Source organism: Plectropomus leopardus, chromosome 9, assembly GCF_008729295.1.
Source record: "Plectropomus leopardus isolate mb chromosome 9, YSFRI_Pleo_2.0, whole genome shotgun sequence".
Lineage (NCBI taxonomy): Eukaryota > Metazoa > Chordata > Actinopteri > Perciformes > Serranidae > Plectropomus > Plectropomus leopardus.
In genome coordinates, this window is record NC_056471.1 from 30,465,236 (window position 1) to 30,484,740 (window position 19,505).

At 39.7% G+C, this 19,505-nt stretch overlaps 1 protein-coding gene across 1 annotated transcript in view; it reads right to left on the bottom strand.

Moving 5' to 3' along the window:
* Positions 1 to 2,424: 2,424 nt before the first annotated feature.
* Positions 2,425 to 19,505, bottom strand: part of fgf24 (fibroblast growth factor 24) — a 36,906-nt gene continuing 19,825 nt past the window's right edge. Inside the window, exons 4-8 of the mRNA XM_042493117.1 lie at positions 17,635 to 18,494; positions 17,415 to 17,451; positions 11,732 to 11,909; positions 6,646 to 6,752; positions 2,425 to 4,240 (exon numbers count right to left, since the gene is read on the bottom strand). Coding sequence (XP_042349051.1) covers positions 3,962 to 4,240; positions 6,646 to 6,752; positions 11,732 to 11,909; positions 17,415 to 17,451; positions 17,635 to 17,666 — 633 coding nt within the window. The 5' untranslated portion in view covers positions 17,667 to 18,494 and the 3' untranslated portion in view covers positions 2,425 to 3,961. The remainder of the gene's footprint in view (positions 4,241 to 6,645; positions 6,753 to 11,731; positions 11,910 to 17,414; positions 17,452 to 17,634; positions 18,495 to 19,505) is intronic.

Genomic DNA, 19,505 nt, shown 5'->3' on the forward strand with positions numbered 1-19,505 from the left:
AGTAAATGACATGACGTGAAACTACATTTAATGACACGAGCTACATTACAGCGTGAACTCTGTTTTCTGTTTTGTTTGGCGTTGGGGAGTTTTGTTTTTCACTGACCTTGAGGGACAATTTCAGTCATATTCAGAGACAAAACTTGTTTTATGTCTCAAACAGAACAAATTTCTGTTGACAGGGCTAATTGCTAAGTGTGTGGTTGCTGATCTCGAGGCCAAAGAACCACTTTTGGTCGTTCCACTGAAATTTGTATAACTTACGCGGGACCACAAAGCTTTTTTCTCTGCGTTGACACCGCTCCCTGGTATACTGTATCCATTGTGCACAGTCTCAGTTGCTGAGATTTTCTAATAATAGAATATAAACTACTTGGCAGGCAGGACTGCATTTAAAGATTCCACCTCCTTTGAGAAAAAAAGGGGCTGGGCTTTGCAAAAGGGAATTCTATGTTTCATTTTGAAGTTATTGGTCCAGTTCCAAGACCATCTAGCCTCCAATGATCAAAGGTTGAGTCAGAGAAAGGCCTAGCGGGAGGCTTATGCAAAATGTCGTCCCCTTATTGCGAATCGGCCGACACGTTGGAAACCATCGTTTAAATGTCAATATGCCCAGATGCAGTTTGGCTGTGCTTGGTCAAGTTTGAAGTATGTGGATGGAAGAAAAAAAAAAAGAAAAGCTCGCATAAATAGATTTCGGAGGGTTTTGAAAGTTGCATTGATTAAATTCCTCAGCCAAGGCTGATTTTAACTCCCAGTGCTGAAGAACAGTGGTGTGATGCGCAGGATAAAACATATATAAATATTTTTTTGGTTTGTCTTTTTGCAAAATCACATGCTGTTTGTTGCAGGAAATCTTTTCTCTCAAACATGTCCTCAGAGCAGATAATAAGCAGTTGAAAGCGATGATGACAAGACGAAGGGACATAAAACATCCCTTGAAATCCTGCAGCAGTCATCTCCACGCTCCCCCCTCCCCAGACAAGCAGGATCTTCAGCAATGATCCATTATGTTAATGGCGAATCACTGGGTCACACATCAAGCACTATGTTTCCACCTTTAAAAGCAGGCGAGACGTCCAAAATCCCATGACTGAACAGGGGGGAGGGGACTTCTGGGTCTGTTGGAGGTAACTACCGGAGTGGAGGGGGCTGATAGCATCGCGAGGAATTTAAACAAAAGTATTTTTTTCTCCCTCAAAGCCGCCATCTTTCAGTCTGACGGTTACTGTAAACATCATTCCAGCACAGAGCATTATAAGACATGCTACTCCACATTCCTTCGGCACTTTTAAAAGACAGAAAAATGGCTAAATATTTGTATGTTTACTGGGCTGCAGAACGGAGCATTTACATCAAAGTGAGTCGCGGTTTAAGTGCTCCAAAGGTTAGCAGAGGCTGATCATCTTCACCGGACAAATGCTGAATTTATTTTTTGGGGTTGGGACTTCTGTGCCACTCACCACAGCTGTGACGGGGTATTTAACCCCATTTTAATAATTCATGTGTATCTTGACACTGAAACAAGAACGCATACAAAAATAAAATGTAAAATGAAATATAAATACTTTTTAACCCTTTAACTCCTGGATTGACATCAGTTTCTCTGTGCTGTGTTCACACGCCTTTCATGAGCATCTAAACCTTTGAAAACTTGAGAAAATTAGTTTGTTCAAAAACATGGGGAAAAAAATTATGAACAACTTGGCAAGAAATGTCCTGTCAATTGAAAACAAAAAAAAAAAGTTAAAAAAGGTGACAAAGCAGTAACTTAAAAATTAGTTTGGGTGGGGGTGGGGGTGGGTGGGTATTATCAGATAATATTAAAAGAAATACAATTATGTATTTTAAAATTATGTTACTGAAAGAAATAAATATGGTAAACTAAATACAACCATAATTATTTATATATTTTTTTATTTCAAATAAATATTTTAAAAAAAAACTTTTAGCATTGCTTTTACTTCTTTTGTGCTTATTTTCAGGGTGTTTTCTTGTTATTTTTTTTTATTAAATTGTTTCTATTTTTGGACTATTTTTGTTAAGTCACCTTACCCTTTTTTTCAAAGAAATCAAACCAATTTGCTCAGGTGTTAAAGGGTTAGTTATGTAATGTTGTTGATGTTTAAAAGGTAACCCAACTGTGAAACCTCACAGCCCTTTACAGAGATATAAAAAGCCCTCAGAGATGTTGCAATATGCCTTTTTCTCAATTTAAAAAGCGCTGACCTTCAAAGCAGTGCTCACACTTTGGGTTTGTATATAAAAATGCATACCTTGGCAGTATGCAGAGAAGGGAATGTGCTCTATGTCTAACCAATCGCTACCTGCAGCATTTCTCTGTTAGGCAGTTTGATATTCAACGTAAAATTCCAGCCTAAATCGGGACTTTTCTGCACAGTGCAATAAAAGACATAAAGTAGGTTTAAAATATAGTCCTCATTTTATTAACAGAGGCCAAATAAAACTCATCACATTTTATTTACAAAGGGAGGCAATAAATATCTTAATAATAGTCATAAAATTATTTTTGCTTACATTTGTTTAAAAAAAAAAATCATAAATGTGTCATGTTGTTAGTAGCAACTCATACAAAAACCTGCCAGCAGACAGGTGAATACATACTACTGGTGAAAAGAGGCTTCAGTGAGAGAATAGGAGCACAGACTTTTCCCTTTACGATTCGGACCACATGTCGCTGGAAAAGTTCCCATCATCCTGGACGAGCTGGGTCGTCTGGGTTTTGAGGAGAAGTCTAAATTGTCAAATGCGGGTGATCGGGGGTGGTCAGAGCTACAGTATTCTTGGGATAATATTTCCCAAAAGCATCTCTGAGACGTTCATCCAGTGAGAGTGAAAAGGAGCGAAGATGAGCTCACAGTCGAGAGACGATTTTGGAAGAAAGAGAGAAAAGAGTTCCGCTCAGCGTCGACTGAAAGGTTCTTGAGATTAACTGAACGCAGACAGTCGGGCTAGGTTAAGATAAACAAAGAAGAACAAGGAGGTAGAGGAAGTCTTCATCACCAGCCCCGAAATATTAGCTAGCTCACACTCAAAGAATCAAGGCATCCTTTTCTGGAACAGCTTTAACACATGAGAGGAAGAGCTGTTCAAAAATCCAAAAGGGAGAGAGGGATTAACATCCCAAACCAAGCTGGAAGACCTTGTGGAATTATGATTCACATCAGCTGTAATATTTTGTATTGTTTTCTTTTTAGGTGTTTGAACAAAGCCACGGCTGGTGCCCGACTAGTCAAAGCATGTCGTGTTTTAGCTGAATCACAGGCTGCATGGAAATGTCAAGGAAATCACACACAGTACTCAGAAGGCATTCCAGGAGCCGCGAGTGGAGGTTGAGAGACGTACGGAAAAAAAAGGAAAAAAAAGAAGAAGAGAAAGAGAGAGACCTGTAAAATATTGCACTCAAAGCTACACAGTTATCCCGGCAGTGTCACCTGCGACTGCCACCTCTCTCCGTTTCATCTCCATGGTGTCTGATTCCAGTGGAAAGTATGGGATCCGCATTGTCAGGGGCAACACAAACAAAAACCGACAGGTATTCCAATAAATCTCTAGTTGGCTGATTTTTATAACATTGCGTCAGCTCCTGCTTTCAGTCCCCATTGTCAAAAAAGAAAGTCTTCAGCTTGCAGTTCAAACGTAGCTGAGGACGACGGCGACAGGAATTCTCTCAGAGGTCCTTTAGTTTATCCAGTATAAATAACATGACAGACACGTTAGCACAATGACATCAACCCAGAAGAATCCAAGAGTTAGGAAATATTCAGTCATCCTGAAATACAAAAATAAAACATCTTTTTGTTCTTTTTGTCCATCTTTCTTTTACAGAAGTGTAGTCTTTAAGGTGATTCTTTTAAGACAAGAAGCTTGAGATTTTCAGTTACAGTTTTTTTTTTGTTTTTTTTCCCCGAGGAAAATTAGTGCTGTCCCATTGGTCCCATCAGTTCCTCTTGGGGTTGGGTTTTAACCGCCGAGCCCTTCGTGTCCGCTTAGTTACTGTGGTGAAACGAAACTCTTCCAGCGGGTCCGGCCTGCCCTTCGGCTGGCGCTTCATGAAGTGGACTTCCTGTTGCCTCTGCGTGGTCCGCGAGCCTTTCTTGGGCCGACCCTTCCTGTTGAAGCCCAGGTACCACCCTTTGTACTTGGCCGACACGAGAGCTGTGTAGTTGTTCTCCAGGAATTCCTCGACAAAAACGCACTCCTGCTTCCTTCCATCGGGCTGAAAAAGGGGAGAAAATAGGACATTAATTCATTATTACCATGGTAGCATGACCTCTTTTTAACTAACATTCTGGCTTATTTGTATAGAATGCTGCAAAATTACGTTTTTCTGTAGGCTGACGCGAAATTTAGCATCGCTTGATTCTCTCTTCAAAAAGCCAATGGGATTTTTCCATTGGAGTTTGGATTATTGCAGAAAATAAGCTCCACAGACCTTATTGCAGACATTTTATCAAAAACCCATTCAAAAAAAGCATTGCCTGTATTGCATCTCTGTATGGACTCAGAATGAAACCAAAAAGTGTTTCTACCCTCCGGGTTTACTTCTGCAGCCCACTGAATATGCGCAGTAAAGTTCTCGCGCTGACCCCCATCCGTGAGTTAGAGCTGGGCTCATAAACTTTACATTGTGATGACATTAATGATTTGACATCATTTTCTCAGCTTGAGAAATGTTTTATAAATATAAAACCTCAGTGGATCAAAAAATCATAATAATAGAAAGAGTGATAACTGATCTTGGTGGCAGTTTCAGGTGTCATTGACAAAGATGCGTCTTTTACATCAGTGGTTGATCGCGATGCTTTTTGGACTGCAGAGTTTTCTGTTTGTTTTGCTGAAAAAAATGGAAGCAAGGCCGAGCTGCTTTCATCAGGGTCTGGAAACAACAAACTGACGCCCAACACATGTTGCTTTTGACGCGGATACGACGGAGGGGCAAAATGTGACGTTAAAATCGGCTCATACATCAATGAAAAGCAAAGATATATTTTTGACAAAATACAAACTTTAGATGACGTTTACTCAAGGTGCATTGTTGAAACTGATGCGATGACACAACTGCGAACATGTGCACTTTAGCAACACTTCACCAGCGACTGCGATAGAGTCGCTGGTGAAGTGTTGTGTTGTCGCTTGTAGTGTGTACGCAGCATAAGAAAAGGCTAACTTTACATCTGTCTGCCAAACATTCATGAAAATGAATAAGATTTAACTTTTTTTTGTCAGCTGTACTGTTCTGTACTATGCTCACAGCATACCTCCGATGTCGAGCGATTCTACAACAAACTTTTTCTTTGAAAGAAAGTAGTCCCACTGAAATCTGTTCATTGGATCTGTGATTATCAAAGATAACAGTGACAAATTTCAGAAGACGGGCCCATAAAAATTTCATTATCTGCATCTCTTCATAGCAATGTCCAAAAATATTTGTTTTTATTAAATTTGGGTGAAAAGACTTTAGAAAAACCTTGATGCTAACACTGAGGAATTAAACTGAATCTGTTCCAGTACAACTTATTTTTATCATTAACCCTTTGAAACCTGAGAAAATTGGAGACGATAATGAGCAAAGTAAATATTACAAAACAGTTACAGGAAGTTACCTGAAAATAACATATATATATAAAATATCATTTTAAATGTACAACTATATTGATTATGAATATAGTTTTTTTGAACATTTTCCCTAGTTTTTTTATGTTCCACTTTTTTTAAAAAAAAAGAAAGAAATTCAGGTGTTTTTTGTCACCTTTTACTAGTTTTGCACTTTGTGGAGCATTTCTTGCCAAGTTGCTCACTGCCTTTTCCTCATGTTTTCCAGAGAAATCAAACCGATTTGCTCGGGTTTCATACGGTTGAACAGCTTGTGAAAGGCGTCTTAACGCAGAAGAAATGATGTCAGTCCAGTTTTAAAGGGTTAAGCAAGCCGAAAGCCACCAGCAATCAATGCTTAAAATGTCACTTTTTCTGATTGTTAAAATAATCCTTCAGTGGTTTAAAAGAGGAAGTTAAAGAACATTTGTTAAACAAATGAGGCCCCAGCAACTAAAACTAAAAAATGCCTGTTTCTAACAGATGACCACGATGAGAGAGTGAAAACGTGTGTGAATTACTGCAGCCCCTCTGCCGCTGACAGCATGAGTTATTAATGCAACAAAATCACACGTGTGCCTCCGCAGTGTACGTTTTCAAATATTAACTTCTTTTCCATATCGGAGCGGGGCGTCCGCAGAGTCACATGCAGTCATCCCGCGCTTGTGGCCACCTGGTGTGACTAAGTGATATAATTGCAATGGCATTCCTCCTAAGTGACCATTAGTCTCTCAATGCATTGTGGTGATTGCAGTCCGTAATTGACTGATCGAGTGTCAAAGGAGTAGGCCGATTACGTAATGGAAGAAGGGCTGTGAGTTATCAAAGGGGTTTTGTTAGGGTGTACAAAAACAGCAGGAGAAAGCAGATCTGAGGCTGCGTTCAATTCGGCCTGGATTAAGAGCTGCTTTTAAAATATTCATTTTGATATCAGAATTTTTAGTCTATTTGTTGAAGATATTGAGCTTTTACCAAAGGATCAGTTGTCTTTGATAATATTCCCAAAATAAAAAACCAAAAGATACTCACCCTTCCGACTATTTTGCCCTTCTCGTTCATGCAAATGTAATGCTCGCTCTCTTTTCCTTTTATTCGAATGTGGCTTCCGAAAGTTTCTGTTTCGACAACAAGAAGAGCTGTAAAAGAAAAGAAAAAGTAGACAAGCATAAGTCACTCCACTCACATAAAGACAGATTTCAGGAGTCCCATACATTTAAACATATCTGGTATGTTTATCTCACTTATGCTCGACAGCATCTAGACTCCTTTTTTCAATACTAATTTTTCTGAGAGCCCACATACTGAAGACATAAAAATCATCACGTTTAATTTCCAATCCAAAAGGAACCAAAAACACTCTAAAATCGTGGGGCTAACAGAACTTTATCAAGCAAAAACTTAACTTAACTAAACTAAATTAAGCTTAACCCTTTGAAACCTAAGCAAGACATGGAGGGGGAGCCAATAAGCAATGAAAGAAGAAATGACCCAAAAATTAGCAAGAAACTAGTAAAAAGTAAATTACAAGAAAATTACCTGAAGATAATAATTCTAAAAAGACAAAAAAAACAAAAAGAAGGAAATTACCTGAAAATTTGCTTAGAAAATTTCACAAAAAAATCACTTTGTAACATTATTTAATATATGTTAGTTTGTTCATCAGAAATATAGCTTTTTGTTGGCTTTTTTTACCTATTTTTTTTTTTAAACAATTTTCTAAATCTACTATTTTTTTTGCAATTTGTGGATCATTTCTCACTGAGTTGCTCATTGCCTTTTTTTTTACTATGTTTTTGAAAGAAATTGCACCAATTTTCTCAGGTTTCAAAGGTTTAAATACTTGTGAATCCTATGAAAGCAGCACAAGAAAAGTGATGCCACTCCAGGTTTCAATGGGTTAAAATGTACATTAATGTATATTTTAAGTCGATATTTCATGGATACATTTTTATGCACTGCAACGATATTAGTTGTACCAGAGATGTAAATTACCTTTAATTGCGTCAAGGACTACATAATAATAGCTGGAAATCACAACAAGTTTCTTAAAAACCCAGGACATATACAGTTGTGATTTTGGGCTGCATAAATAAAATTGACCTGACTTGACACACACTGCAAACAATCATTCATTTTGCCTCTTTTCTAAGAAAAAAAAACAAAAAAAGGAATTTTGGATCTCCAGAGCAAATCATAATTTTAAAGATTTATTGAGTGTCCCTTAACACAAAACCATATATGTATCAAAACAACAACAACGCCACTTTAGTCTGACACAGCAGTAATCCACTCTCGAGACGCATCCCGGCAGCTCTTTTATTCGACCCCCTCCCTCCCTCAAATGTTAACCCCTGCGAGGTCACCTTTGTCTCTGCTCGCCCCTCGACCAGCAAAGAGATCTGCCAAACATTTGAGGAGCGGTTATGTGCCCCTCAGGATTAGGTTTCAAGTTCCCTTTAGTCTGTGCTCACTCAATCAAAAAGTTAAGATGATCCATTTGTTTAACACACAGGGCCATTCAGTAGCGCTCAAGGGAGCAGGGGAAGAATAGGCGAAGGGGATGGGACGGGCTCGGGGGCAGAAGTAACCCCCCTCCTCCTCCGCACTCACCCTAAAAAAATCCAACCTTGGGATGAAGAAGGAAACCTGTCTCAAAGGTGAAACTTTAGAAGTGATTTCTTTTCTTGTTTTGTAAGAATTCAGTTCGTTCGTCTTCTTTGGCGACTAAAGAGCAATATTTCTGCATTTTTTTTATCGTTGGGAAGATCAGTCTGGACCTTTTTGGGATCCTTGAGAAGGAAAAAAAAAATCCTGGTTTGTACAAAAGCAATGATGTTTAAAAAGATATTTCAGCTCTGCAAGTCAAATCAGGAGTCATCTGACAACACTTTGGCCTCCTCGCTCTTTGCTGGTTTTGCATGGAGACCCAAAACTCAACCTCAGCTATGAAGCCTGGACCCAGAACATCAGATAAAACAATATTTTCCTCCCTACTGTAAGTCTGTGACCCCTGATGGCAAAATACCAAAAATGGAGTCATGTCTGTTTATCTGAACGGCATCCACAAGCAAATCTCTCTGACTCAGTGAGTGGTCACTGTGATGTTTTGTATATTAACTCTGGGTATTTCTTTAAACAATTCTCACGCACGAAACTCTACTGTGGCGGCTGTAGCTGGCAAATAAATGGGCAAAACTGCAAAATCTGACAGAAATTTTAGAATATCTGATCAAAATCAAATTAAATTCAATTTCTGGTGATGACTTAACTGGTGTATTTTTTTACTCTATTGGTGCCACAGGTATTTAATGACCTCAGCATGGGGTCACCTGTTGAAAAAGCTGCTTTAAAGGAGTATTTCAGATTGAAATCGCACTAGGTTTAATTTTATGAAGTCTGACTAACACACCTAGATAATGTGGATGAGGGTTGATTTACTTTGTCATGTATACGCCTCAACTGGACCTGAACGTGCTTTGGCGTTCTGTGCATGCTCCATATTTCGGAAGTCTAACAGCATAAATTCATAGAAGATAGATTTATAGTAAAGTGCTGAAAAGTTGTCCATGTTGTGTCAACATGCAACCCGTCACTTGCTAACTTGACTGGTGTTTGACGTAATATGTCAAGTGGAAGAGCAATTGCAACTAGCTGAACGGAGGCATATCGCCACCTACCATGGCAGAGTCGGACATACTTCCATCAACAAATCGATTCTCCCCTGGTGATTGTATACTGGGACAAGGATAGAAGTCAAATTGAAGGCCTATTCGAGCTATAACTGTGGCACGACTGAAACTGTGCATGCAAATATACTAATGACTATGGATAAGTAGCCCATACAAGCTCACTTCAAAAAATGTGAACTATCCCTTTAATTCCACATTGCAGCATTTATCAGTTTAAAGACTTTGCAGTGAGACACCATCTGCTCTGAGGGGACAACAGGCATCTTTTACAACAGATTGTTCTGAAAAATGATTGTTCTAGTCTCTTGAAAGTTATAAATATGCTTTGCTAATACCAAAGAAGAATAAAAACATGCCGTCTGGCTGTACTGATATGGACTCATCGCTACATCAAAGCAATCTATTTTCTCTGCAGTCCTCCGCCATGAAGCCGCAGTGACTGAGAGTGGATCAGAGCAAGCAGTGTCTTCTTGAGTATTATTAGTGAGTGCAAAGGAGTTCACAGGTGCCAGGTACTGCAGCTGGATGGGGAGGAGGAGGAAGAGGAGGAGGGTGGGGGACGGGAGAAGAAGGAGGAGGAGGAGGAGGAGGAGGAGGAGGAGGAGGGGCAGAGGGTAGAATTGGCAAGGCCTCATGGGAAAAATTGGATCTGCTTCCACTCAAGCTCTAACAAGCAGTGAGGAAACTTCGCCTCGGCGCATCTGCGACTCAACACACTCACTCAGAGGCATTCAAGACCAGCAATTTTAGAGCTGTGAGTCAGCTGTTATGAGCAAAATATCTGCAGGAAGGCACAAAACAAGTCCTGTTGCCTTGTGTTTTGTGCCGCTGCATCAAAGAGCGCCTCACTGACCGGCAATTTACTCATCCGCCGCCATTGTTTTGATTTGAAATTGTTAACAAGTCCACACAGACAGCAAAGGAGGATGTGTTTAAAGTTGATAGGAACATTTCTTAAAGTGCAAAATGAAATCTGTCAAATGCTTTTTAGTCACCTTTATGCTTAAGTTGGAGTGAAGTACTTTCACACTGCTGGACTGAACCAAATCAAACTGGTTGCCAATATCCAACAATTCGTGCGATAATGACCAGAGGTGGGATTAAGTCATTGTTTTGCAAGTCAGAAGTAAATCTCAAGTCCCTCGTCAAGTCCAAATTCAACATTAACAAGTCCCAGGTCGTAAACTTTAAGTCTTGTGCCCTACACAATTCATATTGCACTTTTCACCAAATGTAATGCCATTAAAAAGCAGAGTAATATATTACATTTACAAAAATCTCAAGTGTCTTTGAAATGTGTATTTATTTGGTTAATCAAGTTTGTTGGAAGCTGTTGCATCTCTATCTATCATTTATGACCAGCACATTTTGCATATTGCAATTTGTCACTTGAGGAAATGAGCGTTGACTTACTGTGAATGAATTGTTAATGTTGGTTGATGAAGTTAGGTAAAATTAACTGATTTGTGGCACGCTTTTAAAGAATATTCTTTTAAATCTTTGGTCTTGGGAGAAGTATTTTTTAAGTCAAAAGGCTCAAGTCCAGTTGAAGCCAGGAGTCACTGGTTTTAAAGTCCAAATTGAGATGCAAATCTTTCTTGATTTTGTCAAGTCGAGTCTTTAAATTTGTGACTGGAGCAATCACCGCAATTTTAGGAAATGTGATGGGGAAAATGGTATGAGATCAGAGTAGAAAATTACAATGGTTTGGGAAAAAAGTTGCATCGAAAGAGCATTGCCAAGGCTACTATGAAAAGCCTAGGCCTTGTTTCAAAATTTTAGGGGAAACATAAGAAGCATTACTTTTTTGGACAATTCATGTTTGTTTCTTCTATATTTACACTGCATTGTATGTTTTTAGTTGTGCAAATAAATCTTTCTCAAAGTTCACATTTCTCACATTTGTCAGTTAACATTTCTTGATGCAAGCCATTTTTCAGAAGATTTCTTACAAGTAATGCTTTAAATAGTGATGGGGACAAAATTGGCTATTTCATAAAGTGACGAGGACACTTGGCCCACTTTAAAAAATATTTTGCAGAATGGCAAATCAAGAAGTCAGTTTTGATCCATATAAGGCACTCTGGCAATAACTCACACTGTTGGCCCATAAATCTTTAAGGTAAAAAAAGACTTACTCTGGACACCCAAAAGCTGCAGTAAACATCAATTTCAAGGTCAGCAACTTCTAGCCACTCCAACCAGTAGTTGGTGGCTTACGAAAGTCACCGCTCACTTTGCCCCAGCCAAACACAGATGGAAAACAGCTTCTAAACAATGGGTAGTAAACAGCTAAAGTCGCTGAGGGGCGTTAAAGACAATTTGAAGAAGCACCAACATCTGGCTGAAAGGTGGTGGTGATTTCTCTTCCTGTTACTGCAAACTAGCTAAAGTGTCAGGTGAGATGCACAGGAGTTCTCCCATACCATACTTGCCCCCATCATCTCCATTGGCGTTGACTTTCTTGCCCAAGATCTGGACGTGTTTCCCCGTGGTTCTGCTGTAGAGCTGATAGATCCGGACCTGCTTCCGGCTCAGGTCGTCCGGGTTCCTCGTGTGGTTCTCGATGTAAAACCTGAAATCAGCAGAGGTCTGCTGGGATTCCTGCACAGAGGTGTGAGACAGGAGGAAACAGAAAGAAAGACGGAAGATGAAGAAACATATAAAGAGGGAAAGACAGACAGTGAGAACTCGTCACGGCACAGGTGTTGATAGTAATGTGCGCTGTTGCTTTTATGGGCTCTGTGTCAAAAAATTGTGCTTCGGGGGCTAAAAACTGAGAAACCGACCGGGAAATTGTGGCTACGGCATTTTAGAGTTCTTGCTTTCAACTGGCACATTTTATATGAATCGCATTTACAAGCTGATAACTACGCAACAAGATGTGTTAATGAAGTCAGCATTTGAGTAAAAATCCCACAGAACAAGTGCAAAGCCTATAGTGTAAAATTCTGTTGCTTCATATTGAGACAGCAGTATACTATGTGCCTCGGGCGATATTGAGAAACCTGTGCTCCATTTCCACAAGCAAGCAAGCCAGTAGCAATTATACACCTGAAGCATCCAGACCTGTTGCACTATCATCAAACAAATATCTGCCTGCAGGCGGAGTAGGGTCCATAAATTAGGAAACGCAGCAGGCGGAAGACAAGACTGAAAGATGGCAGGAGGCACCTTGAACCACAAAAACACTCTTGGAGGCGGACTTTCTGATCAAATTGTCCGTATCCACCTTTTAAGAATTCACTAGCCGGCTGTTTACGAGTCACCTTTAGACCCGACATAAAAACAGAGGAAATCGCAGGCTTCGACAGCGTGTCAGAAAAAGCAACTCTGTCACCCAACATGTGGAAGAGCGAGCGGAAACGTATACTTTCAGAAGCCCTGGAATCTCAGTTCACGCCAAGATCCCATTTCCCCAGCTGTATGGTGTGGTAATTGCACAGTAATGGCTTTTTATGTGGCTGTTCTCAGGTGGCTAATTATATACACATTACATACCCCCAGTCCTTGTTATTCTAACTTTGGTAAATTAATGACATACAGCAAACATGATGGGAAATTGCAGCCTCGGAAGAACAAATCCTTAAACTCAAAGAGGAGAAATAAACATCTTGTGCAAGTCTAATCAAGGCTCCAAACATAGACTTATGAACCAGGTGTCATACAAGTTGTGCCCCAACTTGGACGCCGAATCCTTCAAAGACCAATGTCCACAAAGATGAGTCCTTCAATCTGGATGTATGCTGAGCCGTGGAATTGAGTTTGGACTCAATTCTAATGTCAACTCAAGGAATTTGCCATCAAATGCCCAATAGAATATATAATATGGCATTAGGCAGCGTTTCTAGGCCACAGTTTGGACTTTGGGTTTTTGACTTGTTGGCTCATTATGACGTATTTGGTCCAGAAATGTGGACCTTGGAGGATCCAGCCCCTGCACTGGGACACAGCTTCTGTATCTTGACATCTAGGAAACACGCCCGAAATGTTACTTTTGGCATCAGGCAGTGTAGAAAATGAGAGGCTGGATATCAAAATGCATCACCTACTGATACAACTCACTTGTAGGGTTAATACTGACTTCAAGGCATTAAAACTTTAACGTTGCGATGACCTAAATTCATGCAATGAGATTTTTATTGGAGTTATGGCCAATATCTCTTGGGAGTAGCATTTTTTGCATGGAAAATAATTATGTATAATATTTTTTTCTTAAAATGAAAGGGATTACAATTAGCTTTGGCTCTATTGGCCCATTTATCCAATTTTTGTCCATAAATATACTATCAATGTCTCTACAGGGATACAGTATGAGCTGACTTTGCTATCAGGAGGTGAAGGGGATGGTGGATGGCATGTCACTTATAGGCTGGACTCTTGCTAGGCTGCAGATCACTGTTTAGTACCAAAAAACACCAAAACAGGTCGTCCTTTAGCGAGTCATTGCTGTCAGTGGCTTTTTAGGCACCAAAAGTTGGTGTTTTTTTGATGATCAGTGGCTCTTTCTCCAGCAGCTTTTCAGCCTCCAAATGTAGGTGTACATTAGCGACCTGTCAGTTTTTTCCCAGCAGGGACAGTGCCACTAAAAATTGCTGCTTTTCCAGCAGGGATCAACTGCCCAATTCAGGTATATTATGCCAAAAGGTGATCTTTTCCAAACCATAACAAAGTACTTTTGTGCCTAAACCTAACCTCAAAACAACCACAGCTTTGTTGAAGAGCAAAATTTCAGCATATCCACTACATCATAAAATTAGCAAGTCCTAAGTCAGCAAAGAAATGACCCACCTTGCCCAAATGATTGGCTAGTACTTGTTGCCTTTGTTGGTTGGATTAGTTAGGTTTAGACAAGGGGAGTGAGATTGGTTAGGGTGATAATGTCAAGGCAAACCAATTAGAGGCGTAGTAAGGCGAGCCCTTCCTTTGCTGCCCTAGGAAATGCAAATTCGCACCCCACAGAGGTTTCAGCTTGAACACTTCTTCTCTATACAGGCAACACTTACTTCAAAGCATTGCACATGCAACATAACCTGCACGAAACAACTGCTCAGCCATGACAACCTATAATCTAATTTTTTTTGCTACAGTTAACAAAAAATTGAAAGAAAAAAGAGAAGAAATCAAGACCAGTACTTTTTATAGTCCTAAAACAATTACCCTCTATGTCTATAGTCACACTCAGCCAATCCTATAAACTCATCCAGGGTTAAGGCACTGATAACTCAAAGCAACTTATTCAATTCTTTGACATTATCAACACACACCTGTGTGAAACATTTAGGGCAATGCAACCTGTCTTGTGTTCAATAAATGCATGGAAAAATGTGTGCAACTAATTTACTGCACATAGATATTAGAGGGATGCTGAATATGCCTTAAAAGACAGAGGAGCTGCAAAAACAATATAACAACAACTTTTTTATTTTGCTCCCATCAGAGATTGCTGCTTATGGCAGCTTTCATATCTGATGCTGGAAACATTTGGTGTCTAGTAAGTGTTCCCAAGGGAAACTCCAAAAAACGATGCATTAAAAGCTGAGCAGTAAGCACGAGCAGCAGCAGCCACAACGGCTGAACAAACAAAGGAAAAAGCGTCATCTACAACTTTTCAACCAAAGAAACAGACCACTCAAACTGACTGACAAGTGATCTCCGCACTTCACAAAACATGAATGCAAAGTCTGGAATCAAAGACGTTACTAAAAAAAGAAAGAAGCTGGATCACTGCTAAATATGCGGGATTAAAATTAAACATTTATACAACAGAAATCCACAACTACACACAAATGTGTTGAAAATGACACATCCATTTCCAAAGTCAAACATCAGCATCGACTGTTGTCAACTTTCTCTCAAAATCAACCTCAAAGCTGACGAGCAAGGGAAAAAAAACAGTAAAACGTAGCCTAACTGGGCTGCTGAGGGATTTATCCCAAATCTCCCCATCTCTAAACAAACATGAAGGTGTGTTTGGTAGACAGTTGCATTTTGCGTCAAGGGAAAGGCAAGCCTAAGCACATGGCGGTGAACACCAGCGACAACAGTTTTTTATCACGCCGTCTCCTTTCTTCAAAGACACAGCATGAAAACGGATATGGTTGAAACTTCAAAAGTCTGGCACTCATCGTTGCGCAGGAAGCTTAGTTGTCGCATCCATCTAAGATACACCTTGCTATCTGCTCCACACACACACACACACACACACACACACACACACACACACACACACACACACAAATGCGAAACGACGCACTCTTGCATGTTAGCAGTGAATTCAAAGTTTACTTCCAGCTGTGGTTCTTCTGTTTTTTTTATCTCATGAAATCACAACTACAACATGACACCGAAGAGCCACTAGCCATATGTGGAGAGCCAACATGGAAAGACAATGTGAAGGGAGGACATTAAAGGGCTATTTCTACATTTTTCTAATAGTTTGATCATTATCCTGGAAGCACCCAGAAAGCCATGATGCATGTCCTTTGTTTGCAAAATGCCTTTATCTCATCTGACTTTTTTTAAACTGCAACAAACATACAAATCACGGACAAAAAATAATTCATGAGTGCACCTCTCACATCTGTTGGGCCACATTCTGCATGAAGTGATGGTCAGTCGACACTATAGCTTTGTATGTGCCAGCTCTGTTGGAATAATCAGGGTACATAGACTTACACAACTTTGTGTCTTCTAGTTTGTGGGGATTAGTATTTTATTTCAGAGAAATTTCATTTGAAAAAAAATCTGGATCAGAAAATTCACTTTAGGAGTTTGACCTGGTATTTTGTCCCACAGACAGAGCTACTTCCTCTGCGACACGCAGGACAAGGTGATCCTTGTGCATTACATGAAAAACTTAGTAGCAAACACCTGAATTGTGCAGCCAATAAAATGTATTTTCTACAGTTTGCAAAGAAACTTCCCCTAGCAACATTTAAGTTGTCCCAAAAAGTCTAATGTTTCTTACCTGAATGTTTTTTTTTCTGAAATATAAATAAATATAAATTTTTTGTGGTCTGTTAAAGATGTAATTACATAAAAACTACAATCAACATTTTGCTCATTTTGAGAAGAAAATGAATCCCAGAAGTGGATGAAAGAAAAAAGCTAACCTTGCTCTTACCCCCCCCCCCCCCCCCAAAAAAACCCAGCCTATCATGTTTTAATATTTAAGATCACAGCACCACTTAGAGATTAATTTAAAACAACAGCACGTGGAAAATTATGATCAAACACGTCATAGCAATAAAGTGATCAGATAGCTTTATGAGTGGAGGAGCGCGTGCTCTCTGCATCTTATCTGAATCACGGCGCGCAATTAGGTGAGTGGATGCCTGCAAATCATTACTGTTCAAAGTGAGACGCGACTAATAAAAAAAACTAAGGCAACGAGCGCCAAACGAGCCCATCTGTTCAAAGAACAACGTTTAACCCCGGGGATCTCAACATTTATTACAAGATTCTGCTGTAAAACACCCAAACTGCTACTTGAACTTCAGATTAAAAACAACTGCTTTTAATTACTCTTTTTTTTTTGCCAGATTGGAAGTATTGATTTGACATATTAGCAGATTAGTCCGCGTGCAAAACAGCTGATACGCTTCAGATAAGAAAGTCCCGAATTTCCAATATTTTTTTTAGAATTACAGGTGAACATAGCATTTCTGAATTAGTAATTTTATGTACAATTAATTGCAATAATTGCATTTTTTCTTCCCTCACCGCTGCTATAATATTAATACAAGGAACTATACTTGATTAATATTGAGTTTGTTCATACATTTATTGTATTTTTGTCATTATGCACCACTATAAGATTGTTATAAGCTCCCATTTCTTTCTCTTATACTTTATTTTCTGATTATTTTCAATATCTTTATTGGTTTTAGGATTTACTTTACGCGCAGCGCATTTATGCTATATAATATTTTTTTTCTTCTCGGGCCCCTAATTAATATTTATATATAACAGAAGCAAAACCTGCGTTTAATAAAGTAAAGACCACTCTGGAAATAACCTATATCTATCGTCAGCATTATTCACATAAAAAAGTTGCACATGCAAACACATGCACACAAAAATTATCTGAGAGGGGAGTAAACATACCTGGAGCTGGAAATAGAGTACCAGAAAATGTAAACACCTATGTGGAGAGAAAAAGAGAGAGAGAAGGGAGGAGGGGAGTGAATCACACAGGCAATTACATGAAGAATAAAACGCAGCCTACCTGGATGAAAGCAATGCGCAAATATGAAGCTTTTGGCGACTTCTATTGGTAAGAATGCATGATTTTATGTAAGGGCAAACGGAGATGTGGAACACTTACAGGTATATGAACCTCGAAGGCAGCACAGACATCTTGACTCGCAGAAATACACCTGAAGTACACCTGCTTGCACAGATTTAGAGCCCCGGGAAAGGTTGGCGAAATCGCCCCCCTCTCTCTTGCTTTCGCTCCCCTGCGCGTCCTTTTACGCACACAACTCCGGCGGTAAGTAGGAGACTGAATCCCAGCGTAAGGATAGATCACTGGAGAGCAACAGCAGAGTCACGGAGTGCAACATTAGGTGTTTCCTTGTTGGAATTATCCAGAAGGTTGTTTATTTTTCTCAGCTCAGTCTCCTCAGCTCCCCGAAATCCCGTCTCCGAAAATCGGTGCCAAGCGTTGAAAGGATTCAGAATTCTCTCAAAAAATCTCCTGAAAAAAATATCCTTCGCGCACCTAAAGCTCCCCACAATCCCAATCCTGCTGCTCCAGAGATCACAATCTCCTCAACTCCGTCCGTACCTGCGGGGGATTTCTACACCTTGCATGGGTCATTTTATTCAAGTGCTGCGGCGGAAAAAAAGCAAAAAAAAAAAGCGGTGAATAACAAAACGCCCTTCCACCAAAAACAAGTCGCTAAACAAACTTATCCAGGCAAACAAAAAGTTATGTTTTTCAGCGGAAAAAGTCGTGTGGAAACCGGCAGCGGCAGCAGCGGATCCCTGGAGAGGTTTTGGGGGCTGGTGATGGCGCAGCAGTGCCTGTCAGTGGTGTTTGTGCGTCTGCGGCTTGAGATTTGGGCACAGAGAGGCTTTTTTGTTGTTGGTGGGTGGAAACATGTCAGCGGTTTGCACCTGATAGGGTAATCTTGGAGAGACCATCAGCTTGGAGAGGGTTTTTTCCTCTCGGTGGGCAAAGCGCTGCGCAGAGCAGAACAAGGACAAGGAGATTAGTTGCGTTTCGGTTTGTTATTTTGCTTATCGAAATTAATGCCCTTTTTCCCCTGAAAATAAGTTTGGTAAATTATTGAAATAGTATTGGAATGAGGACAAGGACAATCAGATTTAAAATTGTACGTCTAATAGGAGGAATGGGGTGATATTAAACTACTTTTTTCGCGCATTTATGAGTTTTATAAGAACAAATTTTCATTTATTTTAACTGTTACGTCCACCACATTTCGTTTTTCTATTTCTTTAAGGTATTTACTATAATAACTATTAACATTATTATTATTGTTATTATTACATCCTATCTACAGTGAAAAATCAATGGAGTTATTGTGCGTAACAGCCACAGAAACTGCGTCTTCATCGTTGCTTATTCGTGCTTTTTAACCTGCTGCTGGTTTGTGGATTGGCCACGGCTCTCCCAGACAGTATTCAAATGCAGGTTGTTGTCGACCTCGATTTTTTTCAATAATGTGCTATAACTTATCCCGCATTTAAATGAAAGAGAGGTGTGAATGTGTTTACGAGCTGGCAGCAGTAAAGCGAGCCCACATCCCTGCTGCCATTAAAATAAGGAAGAAAAAAAGAAAACCTTTGTGGTTTGTCTTTATTGTCCCATTAAAACGGGATCCTCGGCATTCCTGCTCCATTGATATTCAAAATGAATCTAAATGATTACATACAAAACTTCCCATGTTGGGGATTTCAAAGGGCCTCCTGTGGTGAGTTTAGAGCTCCAGCTGCTGATCAACATAAGGCAAACTAAATAAACAAAAATGAATGATTTCTCTGGAAAAAAAATATTAATTTGTGGCTTTTCTTTAAAAGACTCTATGCAGTGATTTATAAGGACAAGTTAAATCGTTTGTGTTGTGTGCAAGTATAAATGTGGATAAAGTGGGTTGATGTGGGTTTACCCTGTGATTCATGGCTGTCTGCCTAACAAGAAGGCTTGATCCTGTCAACCACAGTGCACTTTAA